The sequence below is a fragment of the Varroa jacobsoni genome, unplaced genomic scaffold, assembly GCF_002532875.2.
Source record: "Varroa jacobsoni isolate VJ856 unplaced genomic scaffold, vjacob_1.0 contig00750, whole genome shotgun sequence".
Taxonomy (NCBI): Eukaryota; Metazoa; Arthropoda; class Arachnida; order Mesostigmata; family Varroidae; genus Varroa; species Varroa jacobsoni.
Genome location: NW_019214518.1, coordinates 34042 through 54851, shown reverse-complemented (window position 1 = coordinate 54851; position 20810 = coordinate 34042). Strand labels below are relative to the sequence as shown.

Genomic DNA, 20810 nt, shown 5'->3' with positions numbered 1-20810 from the left:
GTTTACACCTAAGTGGAGTAGTCATAATCTTACTTAATGATTAATGAAAGACTTAATGATTCAAAACGTTTATTATATACAAGCGTTTTAAAATTTTCACCACCTACAGATTATTAATAAAAACAGCGTTTGTTTATTTACTAGTGAACCGAATGCTTAAAACCTGTTTGTACCTGACAAGTAGCTCAACCACGTAAGGACTATTGGCTCATGCCATTGGAAAAAATAATACGCTCGATTCTCGGCACTAAGAAGGAATTCCTGCTATGCAAATGGCATAAAGTTTACACCGAAATTAGTCCTAAATGTGGCTATCCGTGCGGTGAATTTGGTTCGTTACAGCTCCACAGCGCTTTGCGATCTCTCACATGCGACCATTCCGAGAGCACGACAACGAAATATGCCTTTGCTGTCATTGACGTAAGGCCCTTTGAGTAAAACAAATAAAACAATTTTCTCACAGATCATCTCCATATAGATAAACAATTTTCAAATAGCAATATACACACGATTGTTTATTGAACAACACAAGCCTTTTTCCACCTTCGAACAGCTACAAATACAGCACGTATATATAAGTGTGTATAATATGCAGCCATTATAAGTATATGCACGTACTATGCCGATATAACGTCCCTCCTCCATTTGAAAAGGAAGCATTGCTGGTACTCACTCGGATATATATATATCAGAGGAGCTCAAACGGCTTAAAGACGTTTTTTGCTCCATTAGCCAGCTCATGAATAACTTTTTCGGGTAATGATATCTCATTCGTTTTTTCCATTTCGTATAACACCTCTAAAAGATTCGCTCCCTGTTTAGCTTTTACGGTCAACTCCAAACCTTCGGTGATTTCAAAGTGGGCTTCTTTGTATGGGCAGGAATGCTCGGCCGGATACTTGGTAAGAGTGGGTTCCCGAACCAACCGGCGCAAAGTGTTCGGTTGAAAGTGCAGCAAATCCTTCAGATAATCTGGAAAATTATCTCGTCGAAGGCCGAGTTTCGCTGCTTCGTTAGTAATGACTTGACAAAGTGGTAGTTTCTTTTCAGCATATTGGGGCAGTATTCGGCGTCCGAGCACCACCTGCAAGGAGCTAAGTATAACTTTGATCGGCGTACGGTAAGGTACAATGAACATTGAAGGAATATCGTCGACGATGTAGATCAGGCACGTCTCTGGCAAAGACGATGTGTTGGCCGCATCGTAACGATCAATACTGAATACGGCAAGACCCGGCCGGCGAGTGTAGAGCACGTTCGCCTTATAAACTCGATCGTCATCTCCTTCACGCCATCGCTGCAGTTCCGTTGTGAGTCTTTCTACAACTGTCACCATCAAAACGCTATCATCGAGTTGTGAGCGTAGCCGAGTAGGGTAGCTTAATTTGATAATGCCCGTAGCGCCAAATGCACGCTTTCGAAAGGCAAATTTCGAAAACAGAAAACGGGCAATAGAACATAGTCTGTCCAAGCTTTCACAGGCCTTCTCGATTTGATCGAAGGATTCGGAACATTTTCCGTACAGTTGATCAAGTAAATCGCTCGGCCAGCTCGGACGATTGTAATCGGCGCGGTATCTTTCCAAATATCGGCGTAGTTCAGATACATCAATGTCATCTAGAAGAACAATCGATAAAAAATAATGGAAAAAAACCGATTGCTACTTTTGCTTGGTATTATGTTAAACAATTTAGCCGAATAAGCTTTTTGTCAAAGTTATCGTCAACAACATTCAATAAGCTATTATTGCACGATTGTTGGATTTTAATGTTTCACTTGCATACATGTACTAATTATGCAAACAGATTCAGAAAAATAGCTTACCAATACAAAAAAGCAGCAATGGTGAATATGTTGATACGTAAGGTTCGCCTGGCCTTTGCGGTAATTCTTGCAAAACTTTTCGGATTTCCGGAGTTTGAGGACGCACTCTGTCTCTGTTAGATGGCATTTTTTTCCCTGAATCAACCGCGAAACTTTACCTAAGACAACTTGTAGAAAAAAGCCTGTTGACAGTTGAATCGGCTGAATTAAAATACGATATTGATGGGCATTTTACCGTACGGATTCTAAAACGATGCTCAAGGAACAAAGAGTTGATTGGAAACATTTCCCCAGACACACATTTATCTACAGTTTTACAAAATTTGATTGAGAGCTAGCTACTGTTTTCGTTTGTGAAAGCGTTTTAGTTTTTTTCAATGAACTCTTGTTAAATTTGTTGCTCACCTGTTATTGGTGCGTTACTCCAAAAGCAACTAAAAACATCCAGGTCAACCTATATGGTCCACATCACACTCATTGCTGCCATGATGTCACTATTATGTAAAAGGCACCACTTAAATACATAAAGTTTTATAACTGACCGTTTATAACTGACAGCGCGGCTTTTGAGGACCAAAACAAACCGCTCCTAAGCTTCTTCTGTATGACTTCGCTTTACCCGCTAAATGGCCAGGGCCAGCTGTTGCTGATTTCGGCAAAATTAGCTATAAAATTAAAATCTTTATAAAGAGAAATAATGACTTCATTAGCTGATCAGGCACTTAACCTGATTAAGGAAGTTCAACGATGCCGAGATTTCTTACAGCCCATACGGGAGGAAATAATGAGGTATGAACATTACGAGCAACATTATACAAAAGTGAAAAGGTCGAATCTATGCCATTTTTTGATATTTCTCGTATACTAGCTAATTATGGGTAACAAAATATACTGAAATTTATAAAAATGTAGAATTAGAATTTGCTTCTACATTCTTATAGAATCATTTGTTATATTTAATTGAGACATTGAAACCTTAAAAAATAATACACATAAACGTTGATGTAAAATTGCTAGTCTGTGACGATAAACATGAGCAAAACTATTATACACACACAGACACATATATATGTAGATATAACTCTTTGGATTTTCATTGAAAAAATGCTGAGTAGTTCACAATGTTCTCGTTAGCTAAAAGTTTGTAGAAGACAAAGGATGCTGCCTCTCAAATAGATGACACGTTCCAAAATAATTAGTACACACACAGATATAAGGACTGCCATAAGCGTATGTTATTTGTATTTTAGCTGATGTGCCCACTAATATGTCATAACGGTAGCCGAACAGTATTTTAGGTTAACATTTCTGTTTCCCGTTGCCCTTTTTAAGCGCGACCTTTCATTCATAGCATACATCCATTGAGAGCAACGAAAAATAGCGCCGAAATATCTTATAGATTTAACGACACCTACGGGACAACTTGTGTGAATAAAGAACATGAATAAAGAATACTTTTTTTAGGTTCTGTAGTTATTTAATGGATAAACCTTTCTGTTTCTTTATAAACATGCGCTTTGTCATCGGCGCACAACTCTCATGCCCTGAATTTTCGTAGAAGAAATATTTATTTTACATTTTATATTTCATGTAGGAACATTTTTGAGGAGATGCATGTTTTGAATGAAGAGAATCAAAAAGACGTTCGCGTCATTACCGCGTCAGATTCTGAACGTCAGGATAGTTCGGCTTCCGATCTGCATGTTGTTCTCTACGTCAGACATCAGCTACTCCTTCGTCTCAGGAGGTATAAATCAACTACCAATAGCTTTTAGCATATCCTTTATTTTTTTTTTAGATAAGTCACATTCCTTTCTCAGAATTGTCGGATTCGTTTCACTTGTCTACGTAGTACCACCTTGATATTAAGTTGCGTGATGTTTAAAATCGTCACAGGATACGTTCCTTTTAAATTTATATTTAAAATACCACACTACCAACCACATTGCGCATGATAATATTAGGCACCGTGCCGTGCTAATGAAATCAATTTTATTCAAGCCCTTTTATGCAATGTACATTACTCAATACGTGTAGAAAAATAGAATGTTTTTTAAACGATCTATGTTTTTCTAGAAACGTCCTGTAATAGAACGCTATGTACTTGGTCTTCAATAGGGCTTTCTGTGAAAAATGTTGCCAATATGAAGTAGTCGAGGCTAAGCGAAAACATGACGAATTCGTTTCGTAAGAACCAGATTTATTATTTTGAGAAGACCATTTTTTTCAGCAAGCAGTTTAATTCTATATTTTTTGACAAAGTTGTGTTTGCTGACTTCATTTATATTAACACAATTTGCTCGTTTGCTTCTGCACTGCTGCATCTGACTGTGTCAGATGCGTTCTCGCTTATCTGAACTGCCGTTTGCAGGTAATCCGCGAACTTCGCTGGGCTTTCGGCCCTGTGCTTCCTCGGGACATCAAAGCGAATATAACTGATGGTGAACACAAGTGGTTCGTTGACTACTCTTCAGCCCTTGGCAGGTAAAAAGAGCGTCAGTCTTCGTACACATGGAGTAGTCTAGGCTCAGAACCAAGTACACTCCATCTCGCGGTGGGAGCCAACCATTTGAACCGATGCTTAATGGCAGTAGCGAAGATAAAACTCAAAACACTTACACAGTGAACGAGCATGGCTATCCGGCAGCTTTATATGATTGCGTTCCGGTTTTGGTTTATTTTCACAATCTATATAGGATTAACGAAAAACAAAAGGGGTTTTCAATACTTTTTGAGTGCTTCATAGAAAACAGTGATTGTATACTTCTCCTTTAAACACAGAAACCGTTTTATAAACTTGAGGCATGGTAAGATCGAAAATTCTTTTTCAGTTTCATGCAAACTTTGTTTCAGAAGATGCCTCCAATAATACAGAGGCACCTTAGTAATTATCCGACTAATCTCAAATCAAATTGAAAGTGCGTTCGATTGTACCTGTATAATATTTTTGTTTTTTTTTTCAACTTTATGCTTGTAGGTATATGGCATCAATTGGCGAAATGGGCGTTGACCTTCTACAGCATACGCGACCGCCGAAGTGTTTGTACATCGAGGTACGGGTACTCGAGGACTATGGTGATTTCGAAACGGAAGACGGCCAAGTGGTTGTGCTCGCCAAAAACTCGACCCACTTTCTCGAACGAATCCATTGTGAAAAACTTATTCGACAGGGAGTGTTGGAACATGTCGTGGGATAGATTTATAAAAATCCTTTTTCGAAAAGCCCAGCCAGATCAGGCGGGCCGACGGAAACATATCGGGAACAATCTCCTAAAGCTCTTGTATCGTAAAAAGATCATTGTAACTGGCGTTCTGTACACGTTTAATTAATGCCATTCTAGCCATTATTCGTTCACGTATTTGTTCTTTTTAGTGTGGTTGGCTAGTTCTGCGATGTAATTAGTCCGTGTTGAAATAAGTTTATCTTGAAAATTGTATCAATTAGTTTCTCCCATGTTCTATAGCTTAGTAACATTTTAAAAGACTAATATTCGTGTATTGTGCATAAAGTTTAGTCAATAAATATCAATAAACGGGTACGCATAGACATTGTCTTTAACGAGATCCCTTTTTAATTCTCGTTAAAATTTTACGGTTTGTGCTATGATGGGTTATTGCTTTGAGTTGTAAATACAGTTACACAAATAAAATGAATACCTTTTTCTTTATAAAAAAAAAAAAAAAAGAATTTACCGTTACCATTTTACTATTTCCTACTAGCCTCTCTTTTTGTTTATGGTTCGATAAAGCTTGTAATTCTAGATAGCTGATTTAGATAAATGCCCAGTCTGTTTGCGTACAGTCCGAACAGTGCTTAGTTTTGATCAATTATTCACGGCTTAAGCTCATCACGAGTGTCCCTAAAAAAAGCCAAGCAAACAATTCTCAGAAATTAAGGTCTATTAAATCAGCTGATTATTATACGTACTTGTTATACGTACGCTTTTTGTTGTACGAATGAAAATGTTATAAATTACACTGAGCGTATTATGTGGCCACACTATTATGATTCGCTTATCTGTTTAGCTCATTTTTGTGAGCCTTGCTGCAGCCTTTGGATCGCTTTTCATGTTTGTGCTAGAGCTAGATTAGTTCAGAATAAATAGGACATCTGAAAAATACTTGTTTCTGAGAGTTTTTGTTTAGGTAACTGATAAAGGGGTTTTCCGGCTCATAAATATGACAACTGTAGGCTTCATACTCTAAACGTTCCAGTACCGCCATTATGCACTCCATCAGACGGCTGGCTTCCAGCACAAAATGACATGTATCTATGTCCGGATTCGCATTCCGATCACCACGCGTTCTTCGAACATACTTTGCCCATTATTATAGAATAAAAAGAACAGAAAGTCGGTTCAGAATAAATGAACTGTTGTGCAATAATTTTACCAGAAATGCTCACTCTACAATGTCGCTGAAAAGTATCTAATGATAACACTTGATTAATGAAACGAAAATTATATATTAACTAATAGTAAAAAAAACTGGTCAGCTATTTAAAAGAAAAGGTTTTTTTTTCTATCACGACAGACAGACAGGAAACCAGTTACCTTTTGTGTTAACTTACTTTTAGATTATTTTTAAGGTAAGCTACTGCAAAGTTTTTGCCAGCTTCTCCCCATAATATACGCTTTCCTGGAGCCTCATTTTTTCCACAATAACGAATCTGCTATGTTTAGTCAGTTCGTTCAAATCGCAGGAATCACCATTGGATATACGCGTTTAGCGGCCAAGAATAGCGCAAAGGAATGTATTATACATTTAGAGTCAATTTATTTACATATGGAACGAGTAGCTTCTTCGTCATTGACATATACGAGCTAAAGTCGTGGTGTATTCCAACTCGTTAGCGCTTGCTTATTATCTTCAGGCTCCATCATTACTTATACCTTATGAACATTACCACTGCAGCGGCTGGCGAATGGGAGGCGATAACACCTTTACCGAAGTTTTATATTTCAGTTACTTTTCCCAAAACTTATTATATGGGAAGCTGTATTAAATTTAACCTCGTCTTACTAATGGCATAAGTTTCGTTGAGCTTGTTGCATTTCTGATATTTTTCTTTTAGTACCATTCTATACCTTTGTTTGTCCTTCGGTTTGACAAAAAAAGATGGACTTCACATTTTTGAACGCCACTTAGATGTACTCCTCACTGAATCAACTTATTGTTGCTTAATGGTAAGGCCGTCACTGCGTTACGATGATCCCTAATGTGAGTCCACGAGTATTTTACACTTGTTGGCATAGGGACAACAATGTAAAAAACACACTCTTGCACTCATTCGTCAGTCAATGCTCACTCGGCTTTTTATCTTAACTGCATTTTTTTAGGTTTTACCTTTCTAGTCGCTTTCCTGTATACAACGCTTGAATACGTGCAATCATCTCGTTTCTGGTCATCTTAATATTTACTGTGCCGATAATTAATATTTATAATAGTAATAATATTAAATACATGAGTAAATAATTTCAACTAGCCTCATCAAAATTTACAATGTATGTGGTGAATCGAAAACAAGATAGTCTTCATTTGCAGCTCGTACATTAACGTATGCACAGTGTGACTTAGACGTTCCGATACTGTTGGAAAAGTAAGCTTATTACATACAATGATCTTTTTTCTATAGGTTTTATCTATAAATTATTTTTGTCCGACCGCAAAGTGACGTTGAAATCTTCCTACATATATATTACGGTTTTTTTTAAAAACGAGGCCCACAACATTTCCTCCAGCACGACCAGAGTTCATTCGCGCCCTGCAATTTCATCATTCATAAGCACTGTGAATTTGCGAGCCTTAGCAAAGGTTCCATACACATCGTATTAGTTTCTAAAAAGTGTTGTGCGGATCGGCGGTATTTTTGAAAATAAATGACAGCATGGATTAAGACAGCGATACTGTAGACCGAAGGATGGAACGCCTATTATTTAATCAACATTAAACAAAGTAATAATTACAGCTACTCATACTTACACCTAACATTGAGAAGCGTTAATTGATTTCACTTTCTCTTCTGCAAGAATATCTCGTGGATGCAGGAAGAATCGGAATGGGATAATTCCCTTCTTGGTGCATTCATCGACCCCTCATTCGTATAACGGCAGAATTTCTATTGTTTTACTTTTGTCCTCATTAAAATCCACTTGCCTTCATAAACTGTTAATTGATTATTTAGATACATTAATATTTCGATAACCGTGTTTGCTAGGCTTCCACAACATTCCGTGCTATGCCAACCGGACATATTAGGTGTGTCCGAATGTTCAGCACAATTAAATGACCGCGGCAGCGTTGTGGCGAGGTCGTAACGATGATCTGATCCGCAAAAGATAAGTATCTTAATAACTATGGCTTCACGCCTATACTATATACGTATGTGGCTGGCGCTACTGAGTTGGAAAGCTGTTGATTAAGCGGCACAGTGTTCCTTGTTCCTTTCTAATTAGAGTTGAAGGTCAGCTGAATTCTGCTCTTGGTCGGGTGCAAGACGCTGACGATACGAAACGCTGTGAGAAGCCACGCGTGTTTTCATGCTGTCGGTGGTTGATATTTCCTACCCATAATAATAATAATAATCGTAATAATGATAATAGTAGTAGTGTTTACTGTTTTCTTTGTTAGTGGCCTGAAATGTACATAATGAAATGGGAGAATGGAGGGTTGTTATTGAGGACTTAATCATCATCACTCCTTTCAGCGTTAGTATCCATATCCGTTGTTGTTGGTTCTTCTCTCGCCCTCTTCCGTGGAACCTCTTCCGACGGTGAAGGTTCGCGCCGTTTTGACGTCTTCTTATGACCAGTCTGATAGTGAAGGTATCTAAAAATATCAGCAACAAAAGAATATCGTTCTGAGTGTATCTACCAAGCTATTAGACGTTATAAAGTCACGTACAGAAACTTAAAACCGAAACTTTGTTTGACGATTAATAACAGTACAATTGGGTTAACGTACGGACCAATATTATAGCTGTAGCCAAACTGTACGAGATTATTCACTGAAAAAGCTTTCGTAAAGATCGTAGGAACCACGAAAGAAAGTTTTTCAAATGCGCACATACCTGTCGTTGAGGTGTGGCATAGAATAATAGAACTAAGCAATTGCGCTCAGTAGACTTAATTCGTTTCGCACATACTAGAAATCTAATGTTGAAGACTTTTATTTTCTAGTATCCATACTAGTTCTGTTATAGGCATCTGCGCTTCGCCAAATAAAGCTTTCATCGGATACAAAGCAACGCACTTCGCGATTAAGATGCAGAAACGCATCTTATTAACACAGTATTATTGAACAAGCTAAACAGATGTATAGAAGTCTTCGACATTATGATATATTATCAATGCCAATCTAATTACAAACCCCGATGAGAGTTTGTAATTAGATTGGGTTCATTTAACACACCTAATATTATCCTTTTTTGTCGTTGTTAATCTACTAAAACCACATCAAATAATAAATGTTATTCGGTGTTGCTTGTCACCAGATTTGCCTGACAAAAATATTACGCTAAAAAGCTAGGGTGTCATGTTTAAAAAGCAGAGAAACTTTCTTAAGGATGTAAATCGTGTGCGTCAGCTGATAACGCTACCATGTTGGGTATTTTTGTTCATTATTTGTTCAATATTTGTTCTTTATTGTGCCGTAAAAAGCTGAAATACATGTTTGAATATTATAGATTTTTTCTTAGCTAACCATCGATTTATAACGCCTAATAAATTTCCGCTTTGAAGTTTTTTTGAACGAAAGTAAAGCGCACTTTCACCCTTTGAACATAAGTGCTTTTTGTATTATGCCATTCGCTCGGTTGAGGAAATACTTTCTTGTGAGGGGGATCTCCACACAAAAGTCTCATCTAGATGCGAACAGGTCACGTATGCATGACTTGCCTGTAATACCGCCCTCATTACCGTGTTACCCGTCACCAAAACACATTTGGAAGTATTTTAAAATTAGATTGTTATTATACATCCGAACTGTACAAGCAAATAGAATACTGAGCTTCAAAAGCCACTTTTTACAGTCATTTTGTGATGTATAACGGGTTCGAAGATAATACTGGAAGAAAAATATAGCCCACTAAACGTTCACTACACCAGCAAGCGATACACGTTAGACACACATCGGGTAAATAATGGCCCAAATAATCGGTCCGTCCCGGCGTCTTGGGAACAGGCAGTAGAGTAGTGAAAAATCAGTCCATTTAAGTGCTACTTATACATAGAGCACTTCTCAGCAATAATACCAGATTTTATTGCTAATGAAGGAGACAAAACTAATCAAAAGCAATATTGTAATAGCATTGGAGGCATTTCTAGAGAAGTTTAAACACAAGGAAAGTTAAATTTGATCACAGTATCGGCAATGCACACATCGCAACCCTGAAAAACTGAATCTCTTTATAAAATAACATGAATATATCCTATCTGCTTAGCAATTTTCGCAAAATCAAATGCCCGCACAACGGATGAAAAGTCTGTGCGGGCCCCTATCACTAGGTTAAATCTGAGCTACTAAATAGTCGTGGTAAAGTATATCATGGGAGTTCTTCTCGTTTATTTTTTCACCAATATCACCATGTCAATGTGAGCAAATAATAAAGGACGTACCCATTCTGATATTATCTGTTACTTACAGCTCACCCCATTGCTCAAACCTGTAACCTAGTCTGGTTCCGGAGCTTTGTAACAATATTTCAGTTAAACGAAACACGACGCAATATCTAAACAAAAATCCCTTTGTCCTACGTGGGAACTGTTTATTCTACCACAGAACACGTCTATTGCGTGTTAACTAGTACGGCAGTTACAGCGTTTTAAGACGTGTTTATTACTCATCGCCCTATTTGATCATGGTAAGTACATGATGGATTCACATTTAGACATGCTAGTGTGTCTTTGAGAATTTAGTATGATAGACTTTTCTCATATAGGTTGTTACTCATTTGGCGTTTTTCCTACCTGAGCAGAATATTCGTTTTTTCCGAAGTAATCACTTGCGTATGGGGCTGATCGTTCAGAGGAAGATACACCGAGGGTCGCTTCCCTCCACCCGAACGGCACGCTGAAGACGGTAAAAACTTTGAAAAATTCTTAGAGTCAAACGAAGGTAGGTTAGCAAGGGCCGACTTGCTCTCTTGACCCGACGAGGGTCCTGCAGAGAATAACAGTTTCGTCCCACCACCGCCTCGAGTTGCGACCGACATGACGACTCTGGCTTCGAGGTGGTAAATAGATTGCACTGTAGAACTGCACGCAACTAAACAATGCGGTTTTCCGCTACAAATGTCCGCTTTCTTGTTGATTTTCCTTGAAGACTTAAATGCAGTACTATAAGATCCAGCAAACTCCCGCAATCATGGATTGGTAGGCTCGTTTAGGAACACACCGTAGCGCACTGCTGCTCCGCTATTGCCTTTGCGGGATTTTCGAACGAAACGATTCACGCCTACGTACAAAAAGAATACGAGAAAATGCATTATCTAGCCACCTGCAATCACGTAGTTTTAATTTGGTGTAGGCCAAAGTTCGCCATGTACGACAAACAGAGCTGCATAAACACAGACAGGTAAAATGCACGAGTGGCCACCCAGTTGCACAACTCGAACTGCTGCTGCCTAGCGTTTAGTCAACAGCTACTACAGACAACATAGACCTTCAGGTCGCGCTAGCAGAACCAAATATATAGCTTAATAACTACAGTAGCAATCGCTAAATTACCTTTTTTGCACGCGACGAGCTTACCAAACAGATATACAATCCCAAATATTGCTACTGATACGAATTTACATAGAGAATCTGAGACAGAAATTGCAAGAATCATATCTTTGCTCACACTTTTCGTACCACGCCATACAATTCTGGAACGCAAAACACACACCTAACACTACGAATACAAGTTCTTCTCCGTGAACGCAGGACTTTAGAAGCAGTAGCACCCGCTATAACACGCAGCGAACGGCTAGGTACTGTGTCAGCTGGAAGCTCTCGCCACATGTTTCTATGCGTTACAAAGAATATGTGTAAATTGTAAGCTCTAGGCGTAAAACGAACAAAAAAGTTACATTAAAATAGTCTGGATTTCTTAGCATGAACGGACATGCTCATTAGGTAAATTGTAGTCTGAAAAACAGCTAAGAATAATAGCAAATCTTTAAAAAATAGCAAAGTTTAAAATAAAAACAAACCTTGTTTTGCCAAGATGGCGGATGGTTTCCGGTATGATTTCCTTTTTCGGCTGTGACTGTGGCGTGGTGTAGGTTCTTCTTGGATTTTATAAAAATTGTAATAATATTAGCAAATTGTGCATGTGCAATTGTTAAACAGAAGTGTTGAAAATTTACTCTAATACTGGATATTGTGTGTATGATTCACAGATTTACTAGGCGTTCCATAAATCATCAATATGGTAAGAGATAACCTAGGCTTTTTACTTCACTTCGATATGCCTGTGATATTACAGCAATTAATTGATGAAAAGATGTATACCAGTAGTAGTGGAGTGTTTGCTTGAAATAAAAATCCTTTTAAATATAAAAAAAAAAACATTTTTGCTTCATCATATAATTTCAAGAGGCTTAAAGTAAATATCGTATACAATACTACCAATTTGATCAACCCCGCGTGTAATGTTTAGCATATTCACGAACGACAGTATAATAGTGAATTTCAAACAATTTTGTTTATTTAGATTCCATTATCCATACTGATAGAAATGCGCGATTTAATCGTAGTGGTTGTTCCGTAAAAACCTAACATTATATACGGGTCACGCAGTATGTTCTATCTGCAGTTTTTCTCAGGAAGACCGCTGAATGACAGGGTAATGAGCATGTTTAGTTGAAAAGCTCTTTTTCAGATTTAACTTATCTTAATAAATTTAAAACTTAACTTAGTGGACTTGTTTCGCTATTTCAGTTCTTAATACTGTCCGTGTGTGCTGTGATAATTTAACGTATGATTTTACAGCCTAAACAGTTGAAGGAGATCAAAGATTTCCTAATCACGGCGCGGCGTAAGGATGCCAAGTCCGTCAAGATCAAGAAGAACCGTGACGATGTGACCAAATTCAAGGTCCGGTGCTCGAAGTACCTCTACACTATCGTTGTCAAAGAGAAGGAGAAGGCAGATAAGCTTAAACAGTCTCTTCCCCCTGGTGCGTAATTATTCGTTAAAATAAGTGAGGGGAACATATAGCCCCTTAAAGCGAGAGCTCATTCGCTTGTGATTAAAGTTTCGTAGAAGTTAATCAATATTTCTACAGAAAATTTGTCAGCTAAATGAAGCTAAAGCATGTGATACTTTTTAAAGCTTTTTATGTAAGTTCTAGTAACGCTCAGCAGCTAGACAATCGCTTTTATCATGCAGTTGTTTATAATTTTAATTTGAAGCACTTGAAAAAAAACAAATGAAATGAATTAATGTATGCGTAGTCTAGCAGCGAACAATTATATTTGTCTGCTCCTGTTCGTTCTGTCTCTGCTCTTCAATTCTAACAAATCCTTCGTTTTTTATGTTTCAGGCCTCCAGGTTAATGAGCTCAAATAAATAAAATGTCGAACGAGACTGTTCTTTCGGGCCGGTATACTTGTGTTTTCTTTTAGTAAGGCGAAAAATGTCAATAGTTCAGCTTTTACTATTATTGTTTTCATGTTTTGTTATATTTTTATGAAGTAGTTTAGTAATACGCTATTGGTGAATGCTGAACTAGGTTGGACAGTTACAAAAAAAGGAAAACTTGGTAACCATCTGCATATTCTCAGAGAAGTCCGTATGCCGGAATAGGTAGCGATTTTAGACTAACAGTATTATTTCACGAAACATCTTGTTCAATATCTGTGAACGACTAAAAACCAATGTATTCGTATTGCATTGATAAGAACGAGCAGCATATGTTAATTTAAGAGAACAGAATAGCCTGATGAAATAGGAACTTAATCGTATTATTGCACTAATTAGTATAGTATAATTTTGTCATAAATTATCCTAGCTGAAGCTTTGGGCTACTTCTAAAGTTGTGTACTAATCTTAGTTATAACAATGAGAAATGCTATTTCTTCACCTACATGGTTGACAAGTTATTAAGAACTGAATATGTTAATGCCTAGTCGTCTCAACAGTGGAGGATCTCAACAACGACAGGATTGTGGTTTTTGAAATAGTTAGAAGGAGTACACTAAAAACCTAGTAACGAGTATCTCTGCAGTACCCTGGCCATAAAGCGCAACGATTTGGTAATTAAATGCATGGAGTTGTTTATTGTTTGGTCCTTCGAAGTAGAAGCAGAGTATTTTCGGGACAGAGCGCTGTGGTCCAGAGCATTAATCAATTTTATGCAGCCACTTCGTTCGATTTGGCTAAACAATTCTAGTTGACTAATCTTTCTGCGGCTTGTGTCACGATAAAGTATCCGAATTAATTAATAAAAATGTAATTGAATACTCTGTATTTCCAAAAGAACATCGAGCACCTCAAAAGGTTGAAGAAAGTTTGGCCACTAGTATTAAATTTTTCTTTAGTTGTCGAAGAAGTCAGTACACGTGCAAAAATTACTAAAATAAAATCGAACCACGTGCCTAGTTTTGTAGGCACGCCATCTCTATATATATTTCTCAGATATTGTTGCAAATTGTAGTAATCTTCCTTTCGCTTCTAAGCCGTTAATGATCTGATGTTTGTGCTCATAGGTGTCGTCCGCGCTATAGGTAGATATTTTTATTGGAAAAATGTATCACCGGAACAGTACGTTGCCTGGATGTCTCAATTCAAACACACGCCTTACTATCGGTCATTTAACTCATTGAACACGTCCTATCACTGAAGCAAAAAAATATTGTCTGAAAAAGGTTAAACCTATGTAGATAGCTTAAATCCTTATGCGGCAAAGAACAAAGATTTTCTTATAGCTCGTGTTCAGGTATAGAAAAAGTATTTACACCAGCTTACATGGTTTACCTTGATTTATCAACCAATCAAATTTATGGCCTTGCGATTCAGAAAAAGCACTTGGCCATATGAAATGGTTTACTGTCGAATACGTTTAAAGGTTCAGAGCAGGCGTTATTTAGGTTTGTGTAGTTCGTCGATGAGGTCCAGTTTTTCGACTTGCCGAAACACTACAACGTCACCTTGAATACGCAGCTGTCTGCTATCTTAAGAGGATCAAACTATGTGCTATGGACGAACAGATTCCTGCTGACCATCATAAGTGACTCTCTTAATCACAGCAGAAAGATTTGAATTGGATCCATTTTGAATGTTTACTTTGAAGAACAACATTCGCAAATGGTAAACGTACTTCATTTACGGAGATGTAAGCATGTAATAGCTGGTGTGTTCCGGTAGAGCCTCTGCAAATGAAAGTAGAAAAATGTACAAGATAAAAAAGAGCCGTAGCGCTCTATTAAAAAAGTAAAGCCCTTGCATAACTCCAAAAAAAAAAAATCTTTTGACGCTACAATGTTCCCCTGATGTAAAATGTTAACATCTTCGCTAACGTAGTGATTTTAAATCAAACAGGTGTAGGTATATAGGTGATTACAATACTGCGGTTGATTCTCCTGAATATTCTTTGGTAAGTAGATATCATACGTAATTAGTAACGTTGAGATCTAGTTATATTCATGATGACAGCTGCATTCTAGTACGCTCAATTACATGTCACAATAAATTAATTGTCGAAAATTTTGTAACAATGATAGTAGCAAAGTGTTCGAAAATTTGTTCAATCCTGTGAGAGCTTAACTGGATTTTGGGGCTTATGCAGGTACTTTTCCATGAAACATTTCTTGGTTCTTCTTTATGTAATACAGACTGAGTTATTCAGACTAATAGTGCTATATGTTTCATGCAGAAAAATATTTTACAAAGGGTTTTCGTGAAGGGCTGCTAACTCTGCCGTAGCTTAGTAAACTTTTCATAATTTTTTATGACAAAGAAAACGCAATTTATTTTTTAAATATTGTCATAGGTTGTACTATCAACATTTACAAAAAGAGATAGAAAACAAGTTTATTTACAGATCATCATCAAACTTCGGTTGGCGTCCAGAGAACTCTGTAATTTTCGAAATATTCTGCACATGTTGTTTACTGAATTTTAAAGTGTATTTTCTTGATGAAAAACAATACCAATATAGATTCATTATCACTGCGCTATGTTTGTTAAATGAATAATGGGGTAGCTGAAAAATTTGTTTATCGAACAAACCATTTGTTTTTATAACTAATCTGGCTATTTCAGCAAATATAAGCATTTGACATCGCGCATTTGTAATCAGCAACGAACTTCTGTTTAAGGCCCAATCGAAGGGATATTTTTTGGAAATATATAGATACACATTACGTCATGCGCTGGCGCTCCATTACTCTCCAGTAGTAGTAGCGTAATCTGTTGTTGTTGTTGCTGCTGCCATCGCTCCCGACTCGGCCGAAGCTGTCAATTAGTTACTATACGTAAGCACGCAGGCCAGTAATATCAATCGTGTTATATACTACTCAAGCCTTTCTCTACTCAGAACAGCAGGCAGTAGCGGTTGTCGCCTACCTGGTGCTTGTCCCTGCTGCTCCTAAAGGCTCCAGGTTCTGAACCACCCTTGCCTCCTTTTATAACGAAAAAAACCTACAATCAGCTGTTTGGGATACTGACAGCTAAGGGCCTGTTCGTGATTAAGCGAGTTTGACTACTCAGGTGAGATCTGTTTGTGTCGTAATAACTGCATAGAAAGACCAACCCCGTGATTTTGGCGGGCGTAATTTAAGAGCGCCTACCGTCCCAGGGGGCGCTTTAGACACGGCTGTTGCGCAATAACAGCGCGCTCGCCTTCCCGACGAGCGCATCGTTCGAATTTCCCGCCTCAGAATTCCGCAGTGACATCAAAGCCGGCTAGGAGCTCTGTCGCACGTGCTCACAATGTTTTTCGAATAATTTTTCATTGAAAATGAACGATTTCGCAAAAATTCGACTACTAGGTTCTTGGGCAGGGCTCGCGGATGCTTTCGCCCACAACCGATTCGCTAAATTCGCGTTTAGCTCGTGCTGCTCATGAGTTCGGTGAGCTCCAGGTACGAAAGTCCGCGCGACGAGCGCCAAATGTTTTGGTTGCGGGGCTGCACCCACTGGCTACTGCGATCGGTTGCTGCTGCTGCTGCTGCTATTGGGATGGCTGTTCAGGAGCTCAATTGTCTAGCACAGGCAGTTGCTGTTGCTAGCATGGCTGCCACCGAGACCCAACGTTTTGGCCTAAACGTCGTGCTTCGGAAGTTCCCTGAGCCGCGACCGAGGACCTACCCAGTGTACGACAGGCTACAGCAAACCGTACGATACTCGCAGGTAAGTTTAACATGTAGAAAACACTGCACCCTTCACCCAATTCAACTGAAGAGATCGAGAGGCGAATCGACCCCTTGCTATATGGCCGTGCTACCGTGTGGTTGTACAGCAATAGGTATGGTATGAAGTTGGTTTCGATCGCCACGATGTACCGACACTCCGGAAAGCTTTCAGCTAGCCCCCAAGAGCCAGTAGGGTCTGGTTATGTATAATTAGCAATTGTTGGTCTGTGGGTAGCTCCCTGAAGAGGTTCGAACCTTTCACACCCACTCTTAGTGGTCGTCGTCATGCTGCTGCTAGCTTGAGGTTCGAGGTGAACAAAACTTAGGGAGAGAGGGGAATGTCATTCTTCCCTTGGAAGCAAGCATAGTCTTTTAGCCGTTTTAATTGGTGACACTGGCCACTCCTCTGATGTTCTACATCTACTTAGATATGATTCAAAACGACTATTTGACGCCCAACGACACTTTGCATGCCTCGTGGCAGCCCCTGAGTGGCCTCGACGGTTTCGACCCGTCGATTTCTGTGCTCCCTGTCGCCGCTGCAAATCACTATTTTGTTGTTACCCCAATGATGTGCCAGCTACTGATCATCATGAACGAGCAACATTTCAGACAATTATGTCTGTCTTAATGTGTGTGCTTATTTAGATAAGCCCCAGATTGTCTCTCGATCGTCAAGTCTTTTCGATGTAGTTTAAATCTTTGGAAGGATATCTTTCTCGAGTAATTTCCATTTAATATATGCATATACATATATCTATTTTTCTATATGCTGCCGTACACACATATATATTTTTGCGTCCATGGTACCGTTTCTCTGCCTGTGGAAGTATCTAAGCACGCCGCGGTGTGTAGGCTCCCGTGTTCCCGTGTTTCACTGTGTCTTGCTCCCACGTAACATCTAGCAGAACTATATCCTCTTAGCTGTAGCACTCGTGCAAGTATCATCATTATAGACGTAGTGATACTATTACTATAAGCTCTTGTGGTGTACAATAGTAGGTGACGAGTGATTGAATTTCTGTTTTAGTTGTTATAGCTGCGGCCGTCTCTTCTTGCCTTTTTTTGCAACTGCAACGACTGCTACTAGTGCTCACGCTGCAGGACTCGTCGCCAGCGATTGTGACTGGTGACGGTTGCGGTACTGCCGTCAAATAGTGGCTCGACATCCACCATCAGCGTATTCGCTAGCTCAACGCTGTGTCGCCGCTTCATGCCTGTGTGTGCCTTTGTATGTGAGAGTGCTCCATGTTATCCATCTACCGGGCGACAGTGATCTCTGCAAAGTCCGTAAGCAAAAAAGCTCGATATTGCCAGCTTGCCACTGCTTTTCAGCGGCGTGTAGCAACAGCGGTTGTGGAACTGCTGACGCAAATGGCAATATTAGTACAGGAGTGATACGAGTGTATCGTTGGTACAATGCGTATCAGTATCAGTCGAGCTAGCCAGCCAGCCAACCAGCCAGTCGGGCAACGTCGGTGTGCGAAAGGAATTGCCAGCAACAGAACAACGTACCCATTCAGGGAAAGAATTAATCGTGGGAACGGAGGGAACGTACGATTCTAAAGGGTTACGAGATAGTACTATGTTAATCTCAAACTGAACGCAAATCGACCTCGTGGCCCATCAGCCGTCATCTTCCGAAATAACACAACAACACAAAACCTAATGTTATCGCTTAGTGATCTTCGAAGGGTTAAAGGCACCCGACCAAACCCCAGAATGGTTTTAGGAACAAGGCATAGAGTAATACAATTTGGAACGTAATGTATTTTATTAGTTAACATCAAAGCTCGGAAAAGGCGTATGAAAGACGATTTACATTACCCATCGCCATCGCACGATGACCATTATCCAAGTAATGGTATTAAACAATAGTACTACCATAAAGCATACCAGAATGTGTATTTCGAAGCGGGCAGAAGGTTGGTAGTATTAGCCAGTGTGTGTTTAAACTTACTAGGTTTAAAATTACTAGATTTATAGAACTCCTATCAGTACCATTATTTTATTGTGAACGCAAGCCAAGCGCCAGAACATATTGATCCATTGATATATTTGTTTAATTAGAGTAAGAGCAGCAGTTTATCAATTAGCAAATGTGTTGATTGACTTTTGGCCAGCTGGACCTGTGGTTTTGCCAGGTAGAAAGTGAGAGAGAATGTATCTGAGCGAACAGCAACGGCTCTTCTAAGAATCGTCGTTGTAAAGCTGGAGGTTTAGCGTTATCATTGTCTTCAGATCGTTGCTATATATATATATATATATATATCGACTTATGTCACGAACAATCGTGACGTAAGCGGCGGCCTTTGCGATTGTCGCCTTCACTGTTTCTGCTGCTGCCATTACAGGAGTGGATGCCCCTTTGCTGGCAGGTAACGGTACACAAGGGCTATCAGTATGCATAAGCTTTGTCTACGACTTACTACGGCCAGCACAACCACGACGACCTAAAACCTATCTATTTCTATATGTATGGGAATTAGATTTGCCTATTTGTCTGTAGTCTTTCGTTTGCGCTTGCTTGTGTTACTCTTCCTCTATCTACCTATGATACGGCATGTACAGAACAGTTCCTAAATACACTAACAGGATTAGCGAATTGCTACTTTTATCCTCTCAACGCGAAAAAGGGAGAGACGAAAGAAACGTCATGCAATCGAATAGGTTTAGTTTACATTGGTCCTAGACAGGTTAAGTCAAGTCGAACCTGATCTGATCAGATCTTGTTGAGCGACGCAGGACCAAACGAGATAGGGTAATAACTCATTCACTTACTCATAGTCACCCCCCAAATTCTGCATTCTGACCAGATGAGCGCCGCAGTGAGATATAACTATTGTCTGCAATAATTTCTTGATGATGAAATACCGTATATACAGTAACAATGTGATGTGATACTGTGATACTTGCTAACGTATCCATTTGAACGTATTCTGGCTTTTTCGTTTTCGGAGCGATCTACATAGTTCGGTGCTGATTTGAGACGCATACACACACTTAAAATGGAGTACACCAGTATTCACCGGACATGCAGTGGCTTGTTCGTCAGTTTGAAAGAAGTGGAGCTGATAAATCGCGCGGCAGGTTGCTGCTCTACGACAGTTCAATAGAAAAACAGAAACTCAGTAAGCTCAGTATGTATATCATAAAGTCTGCTAAACTCGCTGTCCTATTGAGGTTGTTTGTTGCCCTTCCTTTTTTGACAAGTAGTACACTGACATGCATCGAGTAATAGTAGGGAGTTAGCGACGACATCCGTCTATGATACGCTTTGTGAAGTAGGCAGATCAGTTGAGGGAATTGAAGAATGATAGGAACGAAGAAAAGAAACATCCCATCAAGCTCAACCGATAATTGCAACGACGATATAAATTATAATGATGACGATGAACGAAACAATGAAAAGGTTTTGAGAGACTTGAAGACGCTTTGTGGGGGGAGAAGGCGCTTGTTCATATGCCTGGTGCAATAACAGCGCGAAGATGTTGTTATAAGAGTATCGTGCTTATTGTTATTGTTGTGAGCTGCGGCGCTGCCACGACAACAATCGGCAGTTGTCGCAAACTAACTAGCAATTGGATTAGTTGGTTGGCCCCCGGTGGCGATTGGTACCTTTCATCGTTGTCGCTGACGGCAGCGAAAG

The 20810-nt window shown here is 39.2% G+C and overlaps 5 protein-coding genes and 1 long non-coding RNA gene across 13 annotated transcripts in view; 3 read left to right on the top strand and 3 right to left on the bottom strand.

Moving 5' to 3' along the window:
* Positions 1–52: 52 nt before the first annotated feature.
* LOC111271540 (uncharacterized) lies at positions 53–2364 on the bottom strand. Of its 4 annotated transcripts, none has more exons than XM_022852427.2 (3): positions 2230–2364; positions 1825–1959; positions 53–1617 (listed from the first exon to the last, which is right to left on the bottom strand). In XM_022852427.2, exons 2-3 carry the CDS (start codon positions 1949–1951, stop codon positions 689–691), a joined length of 1056 nt encoding a protein of 351 aa, XP_022708162.1. In that variant the 5' UTR covers positions 1952–1959; positions 2230–2364; the 3' UTR covers positions 53–688. The 4 variants fall into 4 exon arrangements, with proteins under 4 accessions (XP_022708162.1, XP_022708159.1, XP_022708160.1 ...); XM_022852424.2 differs by having other exon boundaries at positions 1825–2006; positions 2230–2363; XM_022852425.2 differs by having other exon boundaries at positions 1825–1991; positions 2230–2363.
* Positions 2365–2392: 28 nt separating this feature from the next.
* Positions 2393–5512, top strand: LOC111271541 (DNA replication complex GINS protein PSF1). Its single transcript, XM_022852428.2, has 4 exons — positions 2393–2613; positions 3419–3571; positions 4162–4308; positions 4802–5512. The coding sequence occupies exons 1-4, from the start codon at positions 2522–2524 to the stop codon at positions 5019–5021; spliced, it is 612 nt and encodes a 203-aa protein (XP_022708163.1). The 5' UTR covers positions 2393–2521; the 3' UTR covers positions 5022–5512.
* Positions 5513–6576: 1064 nt separating this feature from the next.
* LOC111271542 (DET1- and DDB1-associated protein 1) lies at positions 6577–11804 on the bottom strand. Of its 5 annotated transcripts, XR_015315364.1 has the most exons (4): positions 11550–11788; positions 10791–11277; positions 7807–8652; positions 6577–7588 (listed from the first exon to the last, which is right to left on the bottom strand). XR_015315364.1 is itself a non-coding variant. In XM_022852429.2 (3 exons), exons 2-3 carry the CDS (start codon positions 11033–11035, stop codon positions 8508–8510), a joined length of 390 nt encoding a protein of 129 aa, XP_022708164.1. In that variant the 5' UTR covers positions 11036–11277; positions 11710–11804; the 3' UTR covers positions 6577–8507. The 5 variants fall into 5 exon arrangements, 4 of the variants coding, with proteins under 4 accessions (XP_022708164.1, XP_022708166.1, XP_022708165.1 ...); XM_022852429.2 differs by having other exon boundaries at positions 6577–8652; positions 11710–11804; XM_022852431.2 differs by having other exon boundaries at positions 6577–8652; positions 11676–11793.
* A 213-nt stretch (positions 11805–12017) lies between these two features.
* Positions 12018–13413, top strand: RpL38 (ribosomal protein L38). The gene is made up of 4 exons (XM_086972953.1): positions 12018–12084; positions 12206–12237; positions 12798–12984; positions 13351–13413. The coding sequence occupies exons 2-4, from the start codon at positions 12235–12237 to the stop codon at positions 13374–13376; spliced, it is 216 nt and encodes a 71-aa protein (XP_086829079.1). The 5' UTR covers positions 12018–12084; positions 12206–12234; the 3' UTR covers positions 13377–13413.
* Positions 13414–14391: 978 nt separating this feature from the next.
* Positions 14392–16257, bottom strand: LOC111271544 (uncharacterized). The gene is made up of 2 exons (XR_002686923.2): positions 16173–16257; positions 14392–15178 (listed from the first exon to the last, which is right to left on the bottom strand). It is a non-coding gene; the product is annotated as an uncharacterized LOC111271544 (long non-coding RNA).
* Positions 16258–16780: 523 nt separating this feature from the next.
* Positions 16781–20810, top strand: part of LOC111271537 (uncharacterized) — a 29561-nt gene continuing 25531 nt past the window's right edge. The window contains exon 1 of the mRNA XM_022852413.2: positions 16781–17159. Within this exon, the coding sequence (XP_022708148.1) occupies positions 16872–17159 (288 nt within the window). The 5' untranslated portion in view covers positions 16781–16871. The remainder of the gene's footprint in view (positions 17160–20810) is intronic.